At 45.5% G+C, this 12,231-nt stretch overlaps 1 protein-coding gene across 5 annotated transcripts in view; it reads left to right on the top strand.

The window, feature by feature from the left end:
* The first annotated feature begins 4,412 nt into the window (after positions 1-4,412).
* Positions 4,413-12,231, top strand: part of Fam13c (family with sequence similarity 13 member C) — a 107,656-nt gene continuing 99,837 nt past the window's right edge. For 2 of the 5 annotated variants that reach the window (XM_028877257.2, XM_028877255.2), the window contains exons 1-2: positions 4,413-4,729; positions 5,207-5,245. In XM_028877257.2, the coding sequence (XP_028733090.1) occupies positions 4,701-4,729; positions 5,207-5,245 (68 nt within the window). In that variant the 5' untranslated portion in view covers positions 4,413-4,700. The other 3 variants (XM_037199654.1, XM_037199653.1, XM_028877258.2) reach the window with 2 other exon arrangements.

Raw genomic sequence — 12,231 nt, 5'->3', positions numbered from 1 at the left:
CAGGACCTCTGGAAGAACAGCCAGTGTTCTTAACCTCTGAGCCATCTCTCCAGCCCAAGACCCACAAATCTTTATTCCTATTGTGCAGAAGTGATCGCACACCAAATGGATGAATATACACCAAACACGAAATGGTCGCGAAGCAAATAAAATGTAGAAGAGCGATAGGTGATTCCCGGCTTGCGAGGGTGTCAGGGAAGCAGCTCCTACTTCCGGAAATCACAGTTGAACATCCCAGCTAAAGAAAGGCTCTCTCACAGGCCCTGGTGTAGCCTAAGGTTCACCTGTTATCCCAGCAGGGAGGCCCACGTGGTTAGATAGACGTTCACTCACTCACCCTCCTCCTTTCATTGGGCAGAACAAGTGTAGCCCAATGAAAGGATAACAAGATTTTTAGCTTTCATTCTGGACATAATTGGAAGAGCAACCTAATTCTTAGAAACAAGAGAAATGATATCCTTTCTAGGAGATGGACTATGTATACTTTTCTCCTCAAGATTATTAATTAATTAATTAATTTGTGTGTAAGAGAAAGAGCGAGAGAGTATGGAGGCATGGTGCATGCATACCATGGCATGTGTGTGCATGGAGGTCGAAAGACAGCCTGAAGGAGCTGAATCTTTCCTTCTGCCTTGAAGCTCTCTGGGAGCAAACCCAAGGCCCTCAAGTTCAGTGCAAGAGCTTTAACTTACTAAACCGTCTTGTTGAACCCCTGAAAACCTTTTACTAGCTTACATTGGTCTTTGCCTCACCATCAACACCCACTATATTATAATTCTAAAACTACAATATTTAAACAATTAATTAAGGGCTTCATCAATCTTTAGCAAGTATCTATCTTAATTTGTTCCTATTTGATGCAGTCCATACTCTTTGGTTCCTGATACCACATCTCCACCCGACACTGGTTTTTAAATGTTGTCTAAGATGTTTCCCAGGCCACTTCCATTGGCTTTATGGAATTCAGAATTCTCTGCAAGGTTTGCTGTTTCAGTTCCCCACCCATCTACATGGAATATACACTTTAAGTCAGGTGGTTCAGGGAGAGGTTGTGAGTCAATAGTGGACAGGGTATTCACAAACATTAATTTAGAGAGAGGTGATTGAAGGGCGGTGACCCAAACCCTAAGAGACCTTCTCCTGTGTCCATTAACCCTCAGTAGCTCAGACAACAACCACTCAGAGAATGAGGCCCCCTTCTGCTTCGATGTCAAGGATCAGGATGGTAAAGCAAAGGATCAGGGGATAGAGATTTAAGGAGAGGGTTCTCACTTCTTTGAAATGGAAAATTATCTTCTGTGGGCAGGCAAGAGTCCTCTTTTCACATACCAGGAGGCCTGGCTATTCCCTGGAGGACTGGCAGGAAGCACCAAGTCACTGTGTCCAGGCCAGTAGTACAGGCCTCTGTTGACTTCCTGGTATTGTAAAGATTCTGGCCCCATGCCCCAGCATCCCTTAGAAAGTGATTTCTCAGAATTGTCTGGTCCTCCAGGGATGGGCAAGCATTTTAAACTGAGTTACCAAAGTGAACATGCCACTGTCCTCCACGAAGCCCATTCCACCGGGAGCAAGCCCTTCTCATCTGGGCGAATGTAGAATCCTATGATTTTCAAAGTTAGGAAGCGGTGGGAGCCTCAGAGTAGAAAGACCGCATGGTAGTCTCTAAACCTGTTACCACTCAATGGCCATTTTGTTTCCTTTCTAAACTCCATGTTTACAAGTTCTTATTATAACAATAACAATAGTTATAACAATAGTTACAATGTTATAACAATAGTGAGAACAAGGATAAATCTTTGAAAGAACCCTCGAGACAGATTATATCTCTATCCAAGAACTAGGAAAGTGAGTTATAAGGTGTTTTTTTTTTTAAAGACTAAATTACTGGTAAGTGGTTCGTCTTCATCTTGAACTTGTAGATTTCTTTCTTGTGCGCTGCATGGCAGTTCTGTTTTGCAGAGGTCTAAGTCAGTATGTTGGGATGAAAACACAGTAATTAAGAAACTACTGGTACTAAGTATGAAATTCACATGCTCACCATTAGAAAACACAAAGAACTGAAACAGCATGAAGGTGAGTTAACCATCGTCAAATCTAGCCTTTTGCTTCCCCCTTAGCGTATTTATTGAATTATACACTGTGTGTCTTATTTATTACATACACATATGTATATATGCATGTGCATATATAAATATATGTATATATATACCAAAGGCTTCAGGGTAACAGGGACTGCATCTGACACAGTGTTAAGTATGTGTATCATTTGTTCATCATTCTTTAGTTCACTAAACAAAGCCAGGTAGTGCTTTCTCGGAACCCCTTGGTAGGTATAATGTTAACTGATATGTTTAACCTAAGTATTTTATTGTTTTTAATGAGTGTGAGAAATCCATGCACTGAGTACATTTGTTTTTTTCTTTTTATTTTCAATGGTTCCACATCATTTTGCCTACCTATGTCCTGTTTCAAAGTTTCATTTGCTGTCTTTGAATTTATCATATCTCCCCTTTCAAAAATGTGTTTGGACCATGTTACATAGAACCACAGGGAAGTCTGGACCCTGTCTCTGCCCTGAGAAATGCCTGCGCTTCCTTAGAGATGCCAGCCATAATTGTTCTCTTCTCCCTTTGAACTTTGTTCTGATAAGCCAAGGGCCTCCAATCCGACCTTTTGTGCTCCCCATCAGTACTGTGCATTCCAAGGTGAATAGGACATCTCATTTAAAAAGGTCCTTGAAAACCACTTACAAAAACAAACAACAGATCTAAGAAGGGAACAACTTCAGAACAGGATGAGTGGTGAGTCTCAAGTGGTTTCTTGCACACTGCTAAATGGCAGGCTTGTGTTCTGGGGTTTTAGCCATAATATATTGTACTAACTGGTTGTCATTCTTTTGTATGAGTAGATGAGTAGTTCTTAAAAGCTATCCTGGGTCCTTTCTGCTCGTGAGTTGCAGAGAACCCATTTTTTCCTCCCTCTGGGCATTATTGCCTATCTGAATTTATGAAGCACACTTATTATTTCATTTTGTTTTCCATGGGGCCAAAGCATTTGATATTAAGTCCTGTTTCTCAGTTAAAAGCATTCTTCCTTCCTATTTCAGATGGCTCACTGGAGTTGTTTGCACATAAAATGTCTGGTCATTCTCTACACTGGACTACTCAGGATTGGCACCAAAGCCTCTAAGCTAAAGAGCCTTTGGGCAACTGACAGGCTTCAGATCTGTGGACAGGAAGACACGCCGTGGTTAAGACTTCAAGTTGCCAGGAACACTGTCTGTCATCTAGGACCTAGTTCCATGGGCCAATATGATTAAGAATATATGTGTAGTATATAGTTCAACTCCCAAGGAATTAATACTTCAGAATCTGTTTAACCTGCAGAATTAAAATCTAAGGCCACTTCAAGCTTTTATTTGACTGATCTAAAAATATTTGGAGATCAGAGAGTAAAATTACAGGGGGGAAAAACAACTTAACGGAATCTGTTTTTCTCTGAAAACTTGATTCTTATCCCTCAAGTACAAACAGAAAAAGTTAAAAACGGGACTTTAAAAAAAATAATGTGCGCACACGTCGAGATGAATGAGGGAAACTGTACAAGGGACCATTTTGAGGCATCACAGATTATTTACAGGCATTTAGAAAGAAGTTTCTTTTGGTTAGATGCGCAATTCGTTCATGCCCTTGAGTGCAGTAAAATGACCGACAAGGAGGGTATCTTTGCATCTGGACAGATGGAATAAATGTCTGTGTTAACAGGCAGTGTGGCTATGGCTAGGCTCTGTGCAAAGGCACAACGAAGTTCACACAAGTTGGCCCTCCTGGAGCATAAACTATGCCTTGGGTGGACCTTTAAACTTTGACTGAGTGTGTGGAAGGCGAGGCTCCTCCTTCTTTGTTTCCAGTTTTTTGAGGCATTTTAAAACTTAGTTGTTTATTATTATTATTACTATTATTTTATTTTTTTCGAGACAGGGTTTCTCTGTGTAGCTTTGCGCCTTTCCTGGGACTCATTTGGTAGCCCAGGCTGGCCTCCAACTCACAGAGACCCGCCTGGCTCTGTATTTTAAATGAGGTCAGTTGTTGTAAACTAAGTCATCAGTTCCGTTACAGAGTTAAGACTATGTATGAGCCACCATCTCAGCATCTCCTGGCAGGGAAATCTTACTTCAAAATTCAGAGACCTGTTTTTCACAGATGTCTGTTTATTGCAAGTCAAGGTCAACATGGCAGGAGACGTGAACAATGCGAAGAGGGCAGGACAAACATCCCCAAGCAAGAATAAAGCGGGATGGGGGTGGGGCTGGCTGGCTTCCCTTCCCCCAACAGAGCTGCCTCCATCCAACAGAACGGCTTCCGACTTCATCACCCCATCCTTTGTGAAGGTGCGGGGCTGCTGTGGGTATAGGAGCCCGCCCCCTCCCCTTGCACGGTGTCCTAGGCATCAGCTATGGCCTGGAAAGCATTCTACACTCGCCCTGTGTAGGCTCATTCACAGCTGTGTGGTCCTGAGCAGGGCTCTTCCTCCAGCCGAATGAAATAACGAGCGCAGACAGACCTGTGGGGATGCAGCCGGCCCTTAGGAGCCTCTTTTGTTCCAGGCAATAAAAACCAACACACTGTGAAAATAAGACAAAACTCAGCGCTATCTCCTTTTCTCCTTCTCGATCTCTCCTAGCTTTTTCTGGGCGATGGATGCATCTTTGCACGTTTGCATCCCCTGGGTAAGGTGGGGGCTGGGGAGGTAACAAGCCATGGGAGGCGGGCGTTGCATCCACGGGGGGGGGGCGGGGGAGTAGGGGTGGGGGACGGGACACATCCGTATTGCCAGCCTAGGCTGAGGTGGCAAGCTCAAGCAGCTTGGACTCCCTACAGCTCCTAGCTGTCTACCCGGGTTGCGGAGCCTCTCCAGGTTCCAGCAGCTGCAACCCCCAGGTCGCACGCCGCCGCGCCCCGCCCCATCGTCCCCGCAGCCTCGCGGGCTGCTGGGCTTTGTGGTTCGCCCGTGCTGCTGGGCCCCTGCTGGGGGTGTCGTCAGGAGCATGTGCAGACAGCAGCCCAAGGTAGAGCGAGCGTGCCGGGCAAGCCCTGAGACTTGCCTGGCAATGCCATGTTTGTGTGCGTGCTCTAACTCGGGGAGAGCAATTCGGGAGACGGCTCCCCGTCCGGACTTGGCTCATGTTTTCTTGTTTCTGTTTCAGCCTTCAGGATAATTCCTTCGGCAGCGCCGCTGTAACTGAGTAAGTGATTCTTGCCATTACAATCGACTTGCATGCCTGTCTCTGAAGCAACTATGGTGAAGGTACCCGCCGTCCCCAGCCCCTCTTCCCAGGCGATGCATTGTCTCCTGGAACCTGGGGCTGCGGGGGGCCCACAAACCTCTCACAGGTTGCAGCCAGTATTTTAGCAACTGCGGGTGGCGGGGGGGGGGGGGGGAGGGGGCGGGGGAGGGAGGTATTAAACCTAGCTGACTACTGCGGGAGGCTCTGTGCTTCAAGATATGCAATCTTGGAGCTTAGCGCTTTTTTTTTGTCAGAAAGGAAGCTTGGTTGTATTTTGCCAACGTGAGTGTCGGTTTTCATGGCGTACATGCTGTGTACATTGGCCCCAAATAGATGGATGTGAGAGGACCGGAGTTTAATTCCAGCACGTTTAAACAGGGTAAACTTACCGCCCCTCTCTCTGTGTACAGGTTTTTAAGACAAGGTGCAGTAAACTTTTTCTAGGTGCCTTTTGTATTTTTTTTTCCTCGTCTGACCTCAATAATGTCATTATAGAGAAATGCCTTACCTGACGCTTAGGGCAACTAAGAACAGCATTTCAAAGTGGAAGGAGGGAGTGGTGTTTTACTCAATGCCAGCCCACAGAGTTTTTTGTTTTGATATTTATAGTGCTTCATTTTTTATTCCGGTCATCTCTCCCTTAGTATTTTCTTGATAATGCATTCTCTCTCTCTCTCTCTCTCTCTCTCTCTCTCTCTCTCTCTCTCTCTCTATATATATATATATATATATATATATATATATATATATATACACACATATATATATGTGTGTGTGTATGTATATAGATCAGAAATTAATGTGGAGTACATTTTGCTGGCACTATATGTGATATTTACATTTAGCTGGGTGTATAAACTACATGTATTCCACCTAGCCGCCTTATCATAGGGAAATTTGTGTTTACTCTTGGGATCTTTTGGTAAAAGTCACGCTGGAAAAGCTTTGCAGGAGGGTGTGTGCAAAGTTGTGTTATTCTGCTACGTGAAAAAAAAAGCCCCGAGTTTCATACAGAAGCCACAAGTTGACTTGGGAGCTATTTGCTAAAGATACCTGGCCAGTGAATAGAGCATCCTTTGGGTTTTGGATCCAACCATTGTTGGCAGAGACTTGGAGAGGGAAGCATCTACTATGCTTCCTACGGCCTCTTTCCCATAAGCCTTTGCTCCTCTGTGTGGTTTGCTATTTCCATAGTATCCCTCCTCTCAGTGGGATCTCTTTAAAAGGAAGACCAGGTTGTCTTTTGAAGACTGACTGTGGCCTGCCCACTGGCACCCTGGTCATGGCAGTGACATCGCCCTGCCACTTTGCCCTTCTAGAAAAGGCTCAGAGAAGAGGAGAGAGAGAGATCTGTGGACCAAAGATGAGGCCTGGATCTCCTGGTTCAAGAAGTCGGTTACCTACCTCTCTTTTCCCCTGCCGGGCTCCCTGGCAATCACATGTTATCTGGGCTTGATTCTCAGGTGCCTCATGTAGCCAGATCCCTAGAGTCAGCCACAGTCACAGGCCTGGGAGTTTCAAGGTGGAGACATTTAGCTCCAGATTTCATAGGGATTATGTGGTGTGTATGTGCGTGCTTGCGCGTGCGCGCACACATATGTGTTGTGGTTAAATGCTGAAGAGACTGTCGTGTCTCGTCCTTGGACACTCCCCAAGGAGTTCTGATTGCATAAGATCACGTTGTCACTTTTGGAGAAGTGACAGTGGTTTCTTTTAAAAGGCTGTGAGTGGTAACTGGGAAAGCCATCTGGCTAATACAGGAATCGAAGGAACAGATAACGTACCCAAAGTGTCGCAGGTGTGACAGCACAGACGAGGGCCGTCTATAACCAGTGGTTGTCAAACCGAGCATTGCTGTTTCCTTCTCCCCTCAATAACAGGAACCTGTTCTTGGACAGTCCCTTAGCCAGCAGGGCCAGAGGGTGCTATCCCGAGACACAGACGTAGCAGGCGCCCCGGAAGTGTTTGGTTGAGATACTGGTCTGCTCTGAGGATGCCCTTTCCTGTTTGATGTTTCTAAGATGAGCAAATGTTCTCTGTCTCCTGTCCCCATCCATCTCCATCGCCTCCTCCCCCTGCCGCTGAAATTCCATCTGGAGAGGCTTTCTTTATGGTTAAGGCCTCCAGTAGCGATCCTTATTAAAATGGAAATTAAAAACTCCGTGCCCTACAAAGTGGGTCCGAGTAGTCATTAGGGTTTTCTATGAATTATTTTATCAGATCATCCAATCTGGAAGGATGCTACTTGGCCAGTTGAATATGTGTGCGCTTGCATAAGGGTGCCTGTGGAGGCCAGAGGTTAACATCTCATGTCTCCTTTGATCTCCTCTGACCTCATTTCTCACTGAACTTGGAGATCATGGACGGGTAGGGCTGGTGGCTAATGAGCTCTGGGGATCCTGAATTCTGTCTCCATTCATCCCAAACCTAGGGCTTTCTGTGTACCACCACTCTGATGGACTTTAAAGTGGCTGTGGGGGGATTCAAACTCAGGTCCTCATCCCTGAGCCTAAGACAACGTCTAGTTGACCATGCCCATGTCTCCCCAGCTGGAGGTCTTGGAAGAGTCAAAGGAAAGTTGACTTCAGACTCAAGGGCACTGTCTTCTTCTTGGTTTTTCAAGGCCTTGAAATGCCTGTGCAGATCTGGGTGTATTTCACTTAGGTCAGAGCTGGCTTGGGTCTTAGAAACCATTAGATGAAAATATTTTAGAAGCATACTAGTTAAGTGGCTGCACAGTTCTGTTTGAAAATTTACATCACAAGGGGACTGGGGAGATGGCTCAGCAGTTAAGTGCATTGGCTGCTCTTCCAGAGGACCCAGGTTCAATTCCCAGCACGCACATGGCCGCTCACAACTGTTTGTAACTCCAGTTCCAGGGGAATCTGACACCTTCACACACACACACACACACACACACACACACACACACACACACTCAGGCAAAACATCAATGCACATGTCTTAGTTAAGGTTTCTGTTGCTGTGAAGAGACACCATGACCACAGCAACTCTTAGAAAGGCAAACATTCAATGGGGTGGCTTACAGTTTTCAGAAGTTTAGTCCATTATCATCATGGTGGGTGGGACATGGTGGTGTGCAGGCAGACGTGGTACTGGAGCTGAGAATCCTACATTTTGATCCACAGGAAACAGGAAGTGAACTGAGACATTGGGCATGGCTTGAGCAGATATGAGACCTCAAAGCCCACCTCCACAGTGACATGCTTCCTCCAACAAGGCCACACCTACTCCAAAGCCACACTTCTAGCAGCCCCTCCCTATGAGCTGACAGGGGCCAATTACATGTCAAACAACCACAGCACATAACATAAAAATAAATAAATAATAAAAGTATACATTACAGGGCTAGGGGTGTGCCTTGGCATACATGAAATGCTGGGTTTGATTCCAAGCACCCGATAAAACTGGGTGGTGATGCTGGTGAACACCTGTAATCTTTAGCACTTGCTGGTAGAAGCAGGAGGATCAGAAGTTCAAGGTCGTCTCGGGCCGACATAGCAAAGTTTGAGGCCAGGCTGGATTACAAGAGACATCTCAAAACCAAAACTCAACAAGCAACTCCCCACGCGAGAGGTTTACATTCTGCATGGGGCTGAGGCAGGGCCACGATGGAGTCTGCTTGTCTCAGTCAGCTGTTCCAGAGAGCACTGACAAGGAGATTCTGGGGTCACACTTTGGGAAATTCCCCAAGAGGTTGCATCTCTGTCACTTTGCCTTCAGGGGTGTGGCACTGTGGGGTTGGGGTGTGGGGGGGAACTGTTTCTCTCTGCCAGTCAAGTTGGGGCCTTTCTTCCCATTTCACCAGAGAAGATAACGTCTCGTGGATGATGTCTTTAGCTTCCATTATTCCAAGAAGTCTGGTTCTTCTGTCTGCTGAGCCTCCGGGAATATAAACTGACAATGTCACGTGACTTCTGTCTGTGGGCTTGGCGGTGTGGGCCGGGAACAAGCAAGGTTCCCTGGGGTAAAACCGTGGAATCCTGGCAATAACTTGGTCTCCTGGGACTGGATTCTTTCCTAGCTGTCAGGCCGGCCTGAGAAGGTGCAGATGGTCCTGTGGGCTTCGGACTGTGTGCACGCCTTTCTTTTGTTTGTGCTTGGCAGACTGAGCAAAAGGAAGAGAGGGAGAAGAGACCCAAGTTGGAGTTGTTGTAGAGATGTCTGAGCAAGCTCAAGTGGAGGGTTCTGACAGTCTGCTGAAGAGCGCTACCAAGAAATCACTTGCTGGAAGTGTCTTTAACATTCGTCCCTTGTCGCCATGGCCAACCATAGGAAAAGCATCCTCCCTCCCAGTTCAGTCACACACAAACATAGAATTTCAGTGATATACAGGAAGCAGCCCTTAACCCTGTCTGGGCTGGCCGTTTTCTGTCCTGTCTAAGCACTCTGGCCATACCATGTTAGTGGCTAGCCACTGTGGGGAGGGGATCCACTGTGACCATGCACCATCGGAAGAGCATCAGGACGTGCTACGTACATGATTGTGAGACTTGACGTTTCCTTTCATTGAGTTCATCATCGTTACAGATAGTTGCATCACATCCCGGGTTTCCAAACAGCTAGTTCTGAATACACCACCTGGATGGACTATTGCTCTTTCTTGCGTTTATTTACTTCAGCTAGTATCTAAAGTAACAGGTTTGCTTGTCGCGTTTGCATACACCCGTAGTCAGTTGTCCTCCCTCATTCCCCCCCTCCCCCTCCCCTCTCCATGTCCACGTCACGTGCTCTGTTCTCTTCCCTCTTGTGAATTTTTTCTAGTCTTCCAGCCTCTACCCCACTCTCGCCTACACAAGCACACATGTGCATTAGAAGTCAGGATCTGCATATGTAGTGTTTGTTTTTAGGTTACCTCGATGAATATACTGTTTTTAAGTTTTGAGGACCTGTGAGGGAAATCATAAGGTTTGGCCTTTAAACTCCCGAGTGGTAGAAACAGTAATATAAGAGAAGACCGAGCCTGGGTCAGTTGGCCATTTAGTCTGAGTTGATGGTCTTCCAGAAATGGGGAACCATGATGGTGGCTTCCTGTGGCAGAATCCAGTTCCATCACCAGGCCAGTATTGTCCCTTTGTAGGGCCCTCCTGGGCAAGGAAGACAATGAGATGCTGATTGAATGGGGGTTGATGGTCCCTAGTAAAGTAAGGAGAATTCTACCTCACTCAAAGAGTGGGGATGAGTTCCGAGGACATTGATTTCCACTGCTGGACCTAGGTAGGATCTTGAAGTTGTGTGTCCTGAGTGGCGATTGGCAATTGTTGAGGAGATATTCTGCTCCACTGATTTGGTCCAGCCTTATGGCCCAGAAGGCACCTTCCCTTTTTTGTAGGTTCTGGTGCTGAATTTCCATTTTCAGGCTATCATGCTTAGAGGATAAAACAAGAATTTCCAGAGGGGGAACACATTATTGTGTTGCTAATCTCGGAGCTGGGACTGTGGGTTAAACCTTAGTTCTTAGAAGTGAGAACCCTCAGTTCCTATAGTGCGTGTGACTTTTTCTCCTTTACTCTTGTAAAACATTGTCATTCATATTGCAAAGCCTACAGGAACTACGTTTGAATATTGATGGTGAGGCAGAATGGAAAACTTGGGAACTTAATTGCTATTTTCCATGAGATAAATAGAGTGGGGTTATTAGTAGTCAAAAACATAAGAGAGCAAAGAAGTTTAGAGTATTCCATTTTGTTAACTCGACCAACTTTATTTTATTGCCACAGGGAACAGAATATTCTGTTAGATAAAGAGGGTTCAAGTCTGTAGGTGGCCTTTGTATAATTCACTACAAAAGCCATAATTTAAAAAGAGGCTGGAAGAGAAGAGAACAACCACTTTCTTCAGTTAATTTGTGGGCTAATTATACAGCATTTCCAGTGATGAATATTTAAATATGTTAGTTAATGTAACATAAGCACCATATTACATTTGTGCATATGTATTTATTTGTTTTATTTTCGGCTACTCACTACACTGAATCTCTCAGAACAGGATCCAGATCTTCTGAAACTCTTGTATCCTTTAGAAATAATGTTACTTTGAGTCTAGATATAGCTAATGTGTCTGAATCAAGAACAGATGCAGGGAAGAAGGGAGTCAGCACTTAATAACTTCAATAGGAATTTGACATTGCTATTACGTGTTTACCTCAGTGGATTGGACATTAAAATAAAACGGTCAGTCCTTAACCCTAGAAAATGTAAGACACATCAGTCCAACTTTTCTTACTGTGGTGATGTGACAGCTTGACCAAAAGTGACTTAGCAAAGGGGTTCTTTTGGCTCACAGTCTGAGGGGACAGTCCCTCATGATGGGCAAGGCACCAGACAGGAGCTTGAGGAGGCTGGTCACATGACATCTCGTCTTGGAAGCAGGGATGTTGATACTCAGCCCATTTTCTCTTAGTTAGTCTAGGTCTCTAGCCTTAGGAATGGTGCTGCCCACCATCGGCCTGGGTCTTTCCACATCACTTCACATAATTAGAAACTTCCGTCAAGTTGATAGTCACTATTAGCCATCACAAAAGGTGAACGGAGCACCCGGGAAGCAGTACATGCTTAATGAATAGCCATCGGTTCAGTTGTTTAAACTGCTTGGTTATTCTGCCGAAGGAGCAGAGTCATTCTTAAAACAAGGATGCCTTTGAACATCGTTGGAAGCAGTGCTGCACTTGGAGGCCATGGCGGTGTCCCTAGAAAAAGAACTGTAGTTGTTTTTATAAGTATAGGTATGCCTCTCACTGTTTTGTGCAGTAAGAAACCAGTTCAAAGGATCTCAGACGTACAAAAGACATCAGCACCTAAGGGTGAAGAGTAAGCAATTGTATCTTAAAATGAACATTGTTACAGTAGTTGTGTGTGCGTGTGAATCTGGCCGGGAAGGTTCCTGTTCAAAGCTGGTACCTCCCGGCTTTGGGCAGCAAAGGA

Source organism: Peromyscus leucopus, chromosome 16_21 (assembly GCF_004664715.2).
Source record: "Peromyscus leucopus breed LL Stock chromosome 16_21, UCI_PerLeu_2.1, whole genome shotgun sequence".
Classification (NCBI taxonomy): Eukaryota; Metazoa; Chordata; class Mammalia; order Rodentia; family Cricetidae; genus Peromyscus; species Peromyscus leucopus.
This window is presented reverse-complemented; position numbering and strand designations above follow the sequence as displayed.